This window comes from Xiphias gladius, chromosome 18 (assembly GCF_016859285.1).
Source record: "Xiphias gladius isolate SHS-SW01 ecotype Sanya breed wild chromosome 18, ASM1685928v1, whole genome shotgun sequence".
NCBI classification, from domain to species: Eukaryota; Metazoa; Chordata; class Actinopteri; order Istiophoriformes; family Xiphiidae; genus Xiphias; species Xiphias gladius.
The window spans coordinates 3,471,847-3,485,576 of record NC_053417.1 but is presented as its reverse complement, the minus strand read 5'-3'; the positions used below and the strand labels follow the sequence as shown (position 1 = coordinate 3,485,576).

The 13,730-nt window shown below is 38.4% G+C and overlaps 1 protein-coding gene across 1 annotated transcript in view; it reads right to left on the bottom strand.

Moving 5' to 3' along the window:
- Positions 1 to 640: 640 nt before the first annotated feature.
- ntsr1 (neurotensin receptor 1 (high affinity)) overlaps positions 641 to 13,730 on the bottom strand; it is a 45,583-nt gene continuing 32,493 nt past the window's right edge. Inside the window, exons 3-4 of the mRNA XM_040153675.1 lie at positions 8,992 to 9,076; positions 641 to 896 (exon numbers count right to left, since the gene is read on the bottom strand). Coding sequence (XP_040009609.1) covers positions 641 to 896; positions 8,992 to 9,076 — 341 coding nt within the window. The remainder of the gene's footprint in view (positions 897 to 8,991; positions 9,077 to 13,730) is intronic.

Sequence of the window (13,730 nt, the reverse complement as noted above, 5' to 3'; positions counted from 1 at the left end):
TCTTCATACTGGCATTATCTGGACACACCTTCTGATCTAGTTTTTTGTTAAAAAGCGGCCGTGACAAAAGCAAGAGTTGCAGTGATGCAAGGGATTCTTCCTACACAGCTGTCAGTGCATCTCAGATCAAACAAAGAGAAATACTCACTCTTTGCATCCCTATAAGTAGATGTTTAAAAACAGTGACACAGTGGAGTCATTTTTACTGTATAGCACCAAGCAAGTGTGAATGATCGGTCAAAAACGTGTACATAGAAACATATTGTATGAAACCTTTACATATCAATTTCCATTTTAAGGATTAACTCTATTTATGTCCACCTCTCCTTCCTTTTTTCATTCCTCTATTGTCATATTTTAGTTTTGCTGTTTTTTTAAATGGCACAATTTCACGTTATGATCAATAAAGATACAATACACAGTAACTCATGATAAAATGTGCATCTGAATTGAAATCACATCGGTCTCAGAGTGGGCACTTGACCCCACATGACGATCATGGTGACCCCAGTTCTGGATTAGCCTCTGCTATAAGTCTCCGACCCAGTACCAGAATTTCCTTTATGAAGTTGGACCAGTAATTACAAAGCGACAGTGGATTGGTTTTTAGTATGACAGAATGTAATCCATTGCAGCACAATCAGTACGCTGTCTCTTTGATGATGTTGGTGGAGAGGGTGTGGTTGCTGGAGATGCTAATGGAGTGGCGGGTCAGGGGGTGGGGGTGGCTCCTGGGTGTATGTCGGCACGGCATCCAGAAGTAACGCAGTGTGGAGAAGAAGATCTGGCGGTAGGTGGCTGACACCAGGTTGTAGAGGACAGGGTTGATGGCCGAGCTGACGTAGAACAGGACGTTGGTCAGCATGTAGAAATAGTGGTAGAAGTCATACAAGTCACTGTGAAAAAAACAGAAGACACAGAGCTATTGTTATGTGTGGGATGTTTAACATATGGGTCAAATATGAATATGTGGCATCTTAAACATCAACGCGAAATTATCAAATTATATACAGGCATTTTACTAAGTTGTGGCATTTTTATCTTGAGGGGGAAAATTAGTGACATAGTTTTTAAAAGGTCGTTGCCACAAAACAGACATAGTAGACAGTTATATGACAACAGTGAACGATATAAATAGGTATCTTGAATAAACTCTGTGAACTTATTGTCCCATTAGTAATCAAGCCAGCTTGCTAACTGACAGTTTGCAAGCTGGCTGGCAGCTAGAGTTATTGTCACTTACTAGTACTAGCATGTTCCCAGCTGGCTAGCATGTTAGTAGTAAGCTGCTCAGCTACAGTAGTATACTAGAAAGCCCTGAGCTTATGTTTCGCAAAGATGCACTGGTGAATTTCTCTGTGCCACTTTCTGGTGGGACCAGGACTTTAGACAGATACGGATACGTTAAGGTAGCAGTAGATTGGTGTTTGTTTCCATTTCAAAATGAATTCTGTGTCAAATAAATACTGACCCTGTGGTCATCCACGCTTTACTGAATCTGTTTTAAAGGCTGTTTCAGTGATTTTTCAGCTTGGGCTTTATTTTCAGTTTTATATCATGTCACCGTAGCTGTACGTAGTTTTACCTAGTTTCTAAGTCTTTGGGAGCAAAGCTGTCCTAAGTACACACATGCTCTCCATGCACACTGACTCCAAAAAATACTTTCATCTTGAGCTTATGTAATCTCGGTTAGAAGTTGCTTAAGATGTAGATGGGGTGCCCTGAAGCAAAAAATCTCACCAAGGGTCACAAAAAGGCTAAGGGCGGCCCTCTCCTTGTTTAACTGTAAAGAATGCACCGTATAATGAGAGTGGAAATCATATCTCACTTTATTCCACTGGGCAGATACTTTTGAATTTTTGTGTTGAGAACTGACAGGCCAAAAAGATTTTTTTCAGCCATCCAGAGAGAATGATGCTTGGTTTGTACTAATGACTGGTGAGCATGTATTACACTAACCCAATAACCCTCTTTTAGATGTCACTGCTCATTTTAGGCCTTACTGGTCCACTACCAGAAATGCTTCCAACGCTTTCAACAGCTCAACTACTGAGGAAGCGTCTCCAAGCTTGTACTGTAGGCATCCTGCCAGCCTCTTCCTTTATTAATGCTGTCAAAGCTACAGTAAGAGGAAGGGAGGAAGGAACATTTTTTATGCTAGAATTAATAGACACATACTGAAGAGTAAGATGAGCTCTTGCAGTCCTTGTAGTACAGATTGAATCTTCAGCTGGGTCAAAAGGTTACATAAAGTCAGATTTTTCTTTACACGGACATCCATAAACAGCACCAGTACAACTGGGCTTGAATCCTTAGTAAAAGGAACATATTCATTTTATTTGCAGTCTATTAAAGAATAAGCTTTAAAATACACAAGCAAAGTATAAACCTTTGTTTTGACTGCTCTGATGCTGACTCTCTGATTGCTGTGACAGAGATGGAGGAAGATGGAGATTAAGCTACACAGCAGGAGGAGAGAGGGACATTAAGGATATACAGCTTACGTATAATGGGACATGAGTTTGGAGGATTACTGTGAGAGTAAGGACAGAAACAAGTGGAAGACGAGGCGAGGGAAAGAAAAGACTACAACATATACAGTAAGTGTGTAAGAAAGCAAGCATGTCAGTGTCATGGGGATACTTAAGTGGGAAGACACTTTAAAGGGATACAAAGTACATGCTTGAAGTCAGAACTAAAATTTAAATCCTCACTGACAGGTTTTAATTTTCCCTTCATGAGCGTTAAATAAGCATAGGGGACAAGAGTTCATAAATTCATTTTGCTCTTATATTTGGACATGCTTAAATAATTATCAACTACCATGATACTGCAGCTATTGTGAATATTTTTCCATTTTTTAATAAGAGAATACAACTGTTGCTGGACACATTTGTGGAAACAGTGTCACACGTTCAAGCCTCTAAGAGGGCCTTTCCAATGGCAGCAGATGACTGACATTTGAGAGTTGCTATAGGACTCAGGCTGTCCACTTCAGTTTTGTGCTACTATGAAGAGCATGTCACAATCATATTCTATGAACCAGCCTTTATTGATTTAAACTGTCTGTTCCTTTACAACACTAAAGATTTGAGAGGACCCACCATGCTTTTACATTGGTATTCCACTCGGAAAGTGGAAGCTAGCAAGCTAGGCTTACCAGCGGCCACTCAGAAAGTGGACCTGTTTGCTAATGTTTGCACTGTTTCCAATTACACGTTACTTTTAATAAATCTTATTTTAACATCTCCTGGGTCATTATCTGTGATTTCATCCACTTGTCATTATGCGCTTTTTCATTATAAAAAAAAAAACCTGAGTGGAAAAATTTGAAAAAAAAAAAGTTGAAATATTAATAAGTTTTTACTCTAGGCTGAGATTGAAAAGTCGGTGTATGGATGAAAACAAAATGCACCAAGTCAAATGGAAACAGACTTAGTGAAAAAATCTTGATTTATATGAAGCATGTGACTTATCCATTACTTGTCACTGAAGGCGCGAGAAATGGCGGCAGACGAAAACATCCGTGTAGTGACGACGTAACGTTCCTAAAATTCATACAAGCAATAAACATAAAACCAGTATTTCTCTCACATTTTCCTCATGATTTTTCATTGTTTGAGGTTTGATGGTCTTCAAATCGTGTCTTTTCGTTGCGGCAATGTTTTAAAGGTACATGACTGGATAATTACTGCCTCCCTTTCTAGATGTGCTCAGCTCCTAGTATTTGCAAAACAGTAGTGACTAATGCGTAGAAACAAGCAAACATGCATTTGGGCAGATTTTCCCAAAAAAATTTGGATGGAAAGTTGTTTATAACAGCTGTACTAAGCAATGTCTAATGTAATCAGCCTCCCGTTGGATGACTGCCTGTGTGCCTGGTCACACAGACATTGTACCAACAGTTCAGATGTTGTCAGTCAGAACCAAAAATCCGCAACCCCCTGGAGAACACAAGTGTATAGGGCTATACAGTATCAATGAAAAAACACCCCACTCAAAGGTATTCTTTTGGGTAATTACAAGTTGGGCCAAACAGACAAGTCAAAACAGACATCAAGGATATACAGTGTATACTGATACTGAATTTCAGTGTGACCGAACCACCAAGATGTCCGTCATGAGAACATACAGTATTTTATTTCTGTCTGTGCACAGTGAAAGCAGTTATGAATGGATACTAAACAGAGGGTTTACAACTGAGGAACAAGGGGATGAGATAAGACAACGACACATGCAAACAACAGAGAATAAAGGTAAAGCAAAAGGTTATAAGTCATAACATATTAATATGTCCTAAGACATAGTTTAGATACTCCTGAGCATCATGTCAGTTACTAGAATCTGGTGTATTGATCTGCTCTCGCAATGGACAAGGGTCACTGAAGTGTGCAGAAAGTCAATGACATGTGTGTCTGTCTGCATACAGGGCTTCCATTAAAGATGAATGAGGACAGGATTGACAGGGACAACAGGGATAGTATTGAACATGACCTTTTCATTAAATATACTCAGGAAATTCTGTGGGCCCTGTTTATGTAATGGAGGATGACACATGAGCCATGAGCCATGAGGAAGTCTTTGCTCAGGTAGAATTTTGATTTTGATAGAAATCACTCAAGCAGCAGACATTTTTCATTATAATTACACACAATGCACGACTAGTGTGTGCCCAGTAGGGATGGAGGTGATTAATCAATTATCAGTTAATCACCATTAATGAATGAATTAATAAAAAAATATATTAACCACTGAGGACCAGGGATGTGTTGTGTAATCTGTCAGAGAATGCACTGCTGTTTCGCTGTAGTACATGGTGGTGTGTCTTTATTAAGATGATTTTACAGGTGTGTGCACTCATCCCTTGTAGAGGGTGCGCACATAGAATACGCAAGCACCCCTGTTTTACTGCTCATTAGCACTGTTAGCACAGTGTCAGTTACCATGCTAACCTTGGAGACATTTTAGCAGCCCTTCCCATCAAAATCAAAACAAAAGTCATGGACTTTCTAATCGATGTTCCCCCTTCTTTGGGTGTTCATTTAACTGGTGGTGTGAAATGTAGAAAGATTCCCTGGTCTGATAAAGTCGGCATGACAACATTTGTCCATCCCTGGGACATCTGTCCCTCCTGAGTAGGTGATTTCAGCAGCTGGACTGGCTACAGTGAACAAACAGCACTTGACTCACCACAATTCTACAGCTAAGGTGTGATTATTACCTTAAATAAAAGCCGTGAGGTGGATTTATAATGTCTGGAGATTGGTGTGACCTATTTCACTGTATATTTACTTGATAACAGCTATTTAAAGCTAGCTATATTTGTAGATACAAATGGGTTGGTTTTAAGGGCTAAACTGCCCAACACGTTTAGTCACATATAATTTCTGTCCTTTAAAACATTATTTGCTTAATTTAATAATTTGCATCCCCATTTAAGGCCTGCAAATTTGCAGTGCAAATTTAAAGGAAGGCATTATTTTGTCAATATAATTTAAATTCAGTTTATTCAATTTATTTTGCAAATACCTTATTTATATGCTTCAATTTTGCCATGATTAGGAGTCACGCAAGTAGTTTAAACATGCATTGCTTTTTTCATCACATTTTACTGATTGCTTGAAATCTGTATTTCCATAGTCTGTAGTGTCCCATACTAAGTCTCATTGTTGAAAAAAAAGAGTAAAGGCTAACCGGATGCTGCTTTAGCCCCCCCACCCAAAACACACACACACACACACACACACACACACACACACACACACACACACACACACACACACACACACACACACACACACACTCCTTCACTGTCTCTTTCTGTCTTCTGTCTCCATAAGTGTCTGACAAAATTGATAGTTTACAACATCGCAAACGGCACGTAGAAGAGAAAAAAAAAAAATCTAATTTTCTGGATATCCTTTCAAGCTAACTTTGACTGAGTGACCGTATTTTATTGCTGTAACAAAAAAATTTCCAAAGTGACACCCTCTTACATCTGAAATGTAGCGAAACTGAAGAAGGCTGTCCTTTATTATTGCAGGAGAGTTGACTCACACTGCCATTATGATAGCCATTCTGATGCTGTACCCTGTGGTTTCTCGGGTGCCTGTAGCAAAAAACCTACTGAGAGAATAATAGCAGTGATTTTTTCTCAATAATGCCTCCACTGCAGGCATGATGCAGAAAACACAACAACACACCAACACAGGATTAGCATAATCCATTTATTTTTAAAGACAAATGGCTGCTCACATTTTTACAACCAGTGTTGGATGGTAACCAGTTGATTATTAATGTGATGCGAATGAATGAGTAATGTAAGTTATTGAAACCAATTTGAGTAATATTAAAGTTGTGTTGCCTCCCAGGTAAATCAGAAGCTGAAGCTCAAAAGATGTTAGAAAATGGCTTTCAACGTGTCTCACAGTGTAATTCAATGAAAAAAAAATCACAACTTCTTCCTTGCAATATATAAAAACTGTAGATTCCAGGCTGTATATGAATATTCAAATACACAAATATCACAGGCCTCATGCCCCGACCACCACCCACTCCTTGCGATAGGTTGTCCGTTGAAGGAGCAGTGCGCATCAAGATGGCTAGCATTACAGCGAACATCTGAGAGATATACTTGTTTAAGCCTCAGTCAGACCCAGACTCAGATGAGGAGTCTGTTGTGCACCCAAATGGGCGACTAGCAGAGGTCTCACAATGGTAAGTGTAGTTAGCATCTTTTATTGGTTTATGTTGTTGTTAGCTTGTAACTGGCAGTGGCTGACACATCGTTAGTGGTTGTGCTAATGCAAACTCTTGCTCTTACTGACAAGTTCGCTCTGCGCTGGGGGTTTCAGCTTTCTTTACCCCACCCTGCAAATTGACGGGACGGTTCCTCAGGTATGTGACGTATGAAACCTACGCTGTCATTAATACATTGCAGTTTCGAGGTGCTCCTGTTTCTTGGTTTGCTTCCAAATTGTATGGCCCAGTGCACATGCACATTAGTGTTTCTTCTGCTGACCTTGCCCAGGCGTTACTGCTGAGGCTTTTGGCTTTACAGTGTGATTATGTCACACACATAAGAACTAGCTGTTACAGTATTATCTCATAGACCACACTGACAGGGTTTGACAATGTTGTTTAATAAAAAATTGTACAATGGACACATTTCAGTAGGAACTGATTATTGAAGATTATGTTTGTGGCACTGAGGTGTGTCCTCTTCATAATCGGATATTTCTTTAGATATTGCGAGCAGAACTGCATGAAGCCTTTAGCTGGGCAACAGACTTAAGAATTAAAGGGAAAATTCTGTGATATTAGGCCTTTCTTTTCTTGAGTGTTACCAGTGGTTTGTACTTTGTAGTAAGCCCTCTGTATTTACATTCATGAAGGCGTCTCTTGATTGTAGACTTTTTCAATGATACGCCTACCTCCTCGAGATTGTTCTTGACCTGGCTAGATGTTGTCAAGGGTTTGTTTTTGTTTTTTTTGAAAGAATTCTGTGATTATCCACTCTAGGTGTCTTCCGTGGTGTTCCAGGCCTTCTGGTGGGCTTCTGGTGCCACTCCTAAAGTTTCTACCATCTGTCTGATCGGTTTGTTTTGTTTTTTCAGCCTAATGATGGCGTCCTTCATTTGCATCGAAACTGCTTTGGACCGCATATTGAGAGTTCATATGAACAGCTACCGAATGCAAATTCAACACTTGAGATCAACTCCAAACCTTTTATCTGCTCAATTTGTCATGAAATAATGAGGGAACAGGCCACACTTAGCCATGAAGCTGATCAATTGTCAATTGTCCAATTATTTCTGAGCCTCTGAAAATGAGGCACTATGTATAAAAATGGTTGTAATTCCTAAACAGTTAATTTGGTATTTTTGTTAAACCCCCTTGAATTAAAGCTGAAAGTCTAAACTTCAGTCACATCTCGATCACTTTGCTTGAAATCCATTGCGGTGGTGTGCAGAGGCTAAATAACAAAAATTGTGTCACTATCCAAATACTTATGTATTCACTAAGATTCCTTCTTAATGAATTTGTAAAAATTTCTAATATTCTGTTTTTACCTTGTGTGATATTATGGGATATTGAGTGTAGATTGAATAGGGGAAAAAATGAATTTAGTTGACTATTTAGGCTGTAACATAACAAAATTAGAAAAAAGGGAAGGGGTCTGAATGCACAGTATACAAGCTAGCAAGGCTACCAAAAACTAACCTACTGATTACGTTGGTCGTGTGACCCTCACGTTGCAATAGAGCTAGTGTTTGCTAGAAGACAAACTGTACAATAGTGAATGATTTAAGACGCCTGCAACTTGTCTTAAACATCTGCAGAGTGCCATTGTGCTTATAAGTTTGTATTCCACTCAGAAAGTGGAATCTAACAAGATCACTAATGATTCTTCGGAACAGGGAATGAAAAATGAGCTACATTTACATTTGAACCAAGTCTTTGTCTGTCTGATTGACTGAACAGGCAGTGTGTTTACAGAAAATGTGTTTATTGAGGATGTATGAATTTCTGTTTCCTACATTTAAATGCAGTTTGCCCATTTTTCATTTATAGTTGAAGAAAGAGGGTGGAAATGGTGTCTGTTTGATCTAAAGGCGGCAGAAAATATATAGTTTGAAGGGCTGATTGTTAATAAAAACAGAGAGAAAAAACAGCGGGAGAGAGCAAGTGAAAGAGAGAGGATGAGTATGTTAAATGCAGGCAGTCTAATCACGAAGATATATGTGTCCTGTTCCTCTTTGTCAGGGGCTCTTAACTGATGACCCTCTTAATGACGGCTATAGCCAATATTTGTGTGTGTGCATTCCAGGGTTTGTGCATATGTGCGTGAATGTGTGTGCAAATGATCATGCATGTGAAGGTCAATGTGTGTGTACATGTGGAGATCGGTGTGTTTCAGCAGAGATCAAGTGAGTAAACAAACTCCTGGAGGGTCCATCGCATGGGAGGCTGAGAGGAATCATTACTTACTCGGACCAGTCAGAGACGTAGCAAAACATGAGGCGGCGAGCGTGATAGGGCAGCCAGCAGACCACAAAGGCTATGACCACTGCTCCTGGACACAAGGGACAGAGAGACAGCATCAGAAACTGAGAAGAAGCCAAAAATAGAGTAGACAATTACAGTAAGGAGCAAATATACATTCAAAGCATGAAGCTAATGCAGAAAATGAAAAGCCATATTTGGAAATTGCACAATACTATAAATGTAGATTTTTATTGAGGACACTGGAATAGAGAGAATAAAAACTGCTTGAAGTTTTTGATTGAAAGGACATAGAAGTGATGTGCCACCATCCAATCATGCTCAACAACCTAGTAACAATATGCATAAATTATCCCAGAACATCAACTGGGAAATGATTTAGAACTTTATTTCAGTGCATATAAAATTAGAATTAGAAGGAAAATATCTACCATATCTGTGTGTTCAGATTTGATTGAGTAATGAAGAAGGCATGTGGTTTTTGCCATAAATTTCAGCAATGGGGTGCTGAAAACTGTACTAAAACCTCTGACCTAAGTGCACTTTTTTTCGCAGCAGATACTTTCACATATTCACATATGCTAGGAAAATCACAGGGGTAATTGATGACATTTAAAAATCACTGCATTCAATTTAGATGAGCTACTTCCAAGTGTCCTTGCAGGGTCCTTATTGTACATGCTGGCTCCCTGTCGTGGCTTACTAGGACTGAGCCATTGTTGAGGAAATTTGTTTAACCGGCGCTTATTTTGCAATGACAAGCCAAAATGTCCTGCAAGTCCATGAAAAATATCTATTAATTAACCGATAAAAGTATGATTTGTATTTGAAAATAAAAGTTAGCCTAAATAAAAGCTGTGTAATTCTTAATGGTCTGCCTGAAAATGGACAGTGGAGTTACGTAGAACAGAATGTTTTAGGGAAGAGATTATTAAAAAGGGAGACTGCATTGGGCCATACTGCATGATTTAAAAACTGGAGGATGTGGACATAATGGGAGAAAACGCAGATGAAAATACGATGGGCCGAGGTGTTTATGATTAAAAAAACAACAAAGCAATTGACAAAAACCGACCTTAATAGTGCATTGGGTCATACTGCATGATTTTAAAAAGGAGGTGGTGAATATAATTGGAGGAGGTGCAAACGAAAATAAAGTTGGTTTAAAATTTCTATGAAAAAAAAAATTGAAGCCACTGAAAAACATCTGAAAAGCCCTCATGGCCATTTTACGTGCACTTTTAATAAGGTTCTTAACTTCTGCTAATTAATTTCTGTCTATTGTCAAGTTAGAAAGGTGCCAGGCTTCAATATGAGGTAAAAATCACACCTTTGGACCATCACTTACCAACAAATCTGGTGAAACTGATGAAAAGTCATTTGGGATGAGGCTCCCTGAATGTCTGAATATTGAACTTAAATCTATTCACACATCTATATCTTGAGTTTAGAGCCTGTAAATCTGCATCATGGAAAATCATGCTGTTTTGGCTAATAGCTACCTGGATTACTTTTGATACTGAATAAAAAGTCTGAATCTGATGATTATTGGACATGATCAGAAATTATTTGGCGTGTTTCGCGTGTGCGTGTTTCGACTTGACTGACACTCTGAGAAGAAGTGTATCAGTCAGATGACAAAAAAATCCAGATACTGTTGTGAACTGTTCATATCTGAATAATGTATTAGTATTTGGTTAAATTCAGAGTAGATGCCTGCATGCATGACAGCATTCCTCATTAAAACCGAACCTACCTTACACAAAAATCTATAACACCAGAAAATAGTACAGAAGAAGCATTAGAGGGGGATTTGACCTGTGTCTCAAAAGAGTTAAAAATAACAACTCTTTTCATCAAGGCAGAATGAGCAGTTTGAGTTGAGAAGGGCACCAATCAATGGTTCATTGAGCTCATGGTTCATTCACCAATAGTTCAGCTGTTTTGTGTTTTTCAACAGTATACATTCCTCTGCTCCAGTCTCTTCTCTTCTCCTCTCCTTTTTCTCTTTCATCTACCTCTTCTGCATTTGAATCCTTACTGTTGTGATTGGATGACACAAGATGATACACTGCCTCAGAGGAATGCAGGTCATATTGTCCTGCAGAGGGTTTTGTAGTCTCTTCAACCTGAGCTACATCCTCCTTGTTCCTTCTGTCCACACACACCTTCATCATGACTGCACTTGTCACTACATTCAATATACATATATTTTCTGTGACTAAATTGGATTCAAACTGCCTTGTAAAGAATGGGCACAAAACAACTTAACTGAGGTTGAAATTGGTATCCGTTTTTTTAAATTTAGCACTTGTTTGAAAGCACTACTATGGTGTTGGCTCATTCAGTAATATTAAATTTCTTGAAACTAGTGTGTATTTACTGATTTTGCAACTCTCCATAGCAGCTGTGAATATCTCAGCTATAAAATGTGCATCACTGTCTTTGTGAGTGAAAACAATGACAAAGTGCTCTTTGTCAAGGTGTCCAACTTGTAATTAATACAAGTTTCTGAGGTGTCAAGCAGAATAATACTTAGTGAAAAATAGCATACATTCTCTGAGTAAGTCCCTAAATATATGAATATATGAATCAAATTCCTCATGCATTTGTATTGGATTGTATGTTCGGCAATATTTGTAATTGAACAGCAGTCACTGCAAAGTTAAATTAGTCCAGGTTACCTGCTATGTAAGAAAAAAACATTATGAAACTTAAGAAAAACATTATTTCAGGTCAGAGTCAGCAATCAGCCAAACTTAGACTATTCATCTCCACTGCCATACGATCAAATTTAATGAAGATAGAGATTATAAATGAATCGATTGCTTCCTGGCCAAAGCCTTGGAAGTACCTAGCATGAAATATCCAAAAGACATTACGGCATCAATAAAACCGTTGGATATATGTAGAAATTTAAATTAAGGAATAAAACTAAAGTCATGTTAGGATACAATCAGCCACAGAGCCTCTATTGTCCTACAACCACAGAGCTATTCCGAGAAACTACTGAAAGATCATCTTAGTTAACTTGGATGTTGCTATTTTGGGCTCAAGTCCAATTTTGGACATGGCAGGAAACTCATCCGGTGCTTTGAAGAGGCACTGCATGATAAGCCTGCCACACAAAAGAGATTAAACAGATACTTGAGCGCCAGTTTGTATGCCTGTCAAGAGAGATTACGGCAAGGTCTAACATACATTTCCTCTTCTTCTCTGTCGTAGCTCTGTGGTGATTTTCTACATGCGGTTAAGTACAGCTCACAGATTCTTCAGGCGATACTTTGAGTCTAGCCAAGAAACACTCTCAGTTGTTTTCTATTCCGTGGTGGACATACTAATGTGCACTGTTTGCTGAAATGTCAATACATCTGAAAAGGGCAATTGCCTCTCCATCTGTTACTTTGAACTATCAAAGAACATCAACAGATACACATACAAGTTCAACAATGCTTAAATACAGAGACACACTCAAGTTGCAGAGACAGTGGGAGAAGATGTAGCCAGCATAGGTTCTGGGTTTAGTGTGTTCTGTTTTTGCGCTCCACCTCTGTTGGCCATGAATAAGTGAGTGGCAGACGGGGCTCTCATTTGAAGCCAATTCCAGCATGGCAGCTCAGTTCTCAGCTCTTTGCCTATTGTCAGTTGGTCATTTATCAGAAACAATTATTCTGAAACCATCCTCTGCTGTCATAGCTCTTTGAATATATGGCTTCATACATTTTACAATTAATATCTCGTGATGACTGAAACCGGACTTCACCACAACTTCAACATTAAACTTTGTATTTTTGTTCCCAAACACAAATAGCATAATATAGTTACAAGGAGAAGAGACGGTCACACAGTAAATATGGCCAAAAAAAAAAAAAAAAAAAGATTTAATTAAGAATAAGCACTATTTGATACAGTCTCACGGCAAATAAAGTGACTGTGTCCAGTACTGTTTGAATAAAAAATAAATAAATACTGAAATTATGCAATTTAAAACACCATCTGGTATTATTTCGCATATAAAAGAATTACAAGTTTGTAGGGCGCAGAAGAATAAATTGCAGTGGTGCCAACAATTCTCTAACAAAAGTTAGTGAGGTCTGATCCATTCCAAAGTGAGAAAGTGATGTTGAACCATAAAATCTCCACAGAAAATTCTTGATTCTGATTGGCTGGAACGTGTGGATTAACTTTTTGTAACCCTATAGTATAACTGGACATCTGCAGTGCTAAATTGTATGCTCCGTTGTTAAACTGTACATAACCATGGCAACAGTCCTGGAGCTTTAGCAAAAGGGTTTCATTTTAGCTGACTATTTAACACAAAACAAATCTTGATTAAACAAAAAATACCAAAACATCTAATTTCACCTGTATGGTAAACTATGGCTTTCTGCTGTGAAATGGGAAAACATCAAGTTCAAAGAGAAATGTCAAAAAGAACTAATGGAAGAAGAGCTCAGTAAAACAGAGGAGAATAAACTTAAGAAAAACACCACAAAGTTACAAATTGGGCAACCAAAATATTAATTAATTTTCTTGCATGAAAATAACAAAAACATAAAAACAAACTACAAGCATGGATTCCCTAAATGAAATGCTGAGGGAATTATATGTTTATGTGTAGCCCTCAAAAGTGCCTTCAACTTAATATATGGTTCTGCTCATCAAATTCAGTCTGTACTCTTTCTTTTTTATCTGTGTGTGTGTGAGATGATGCGTTCTCTCAG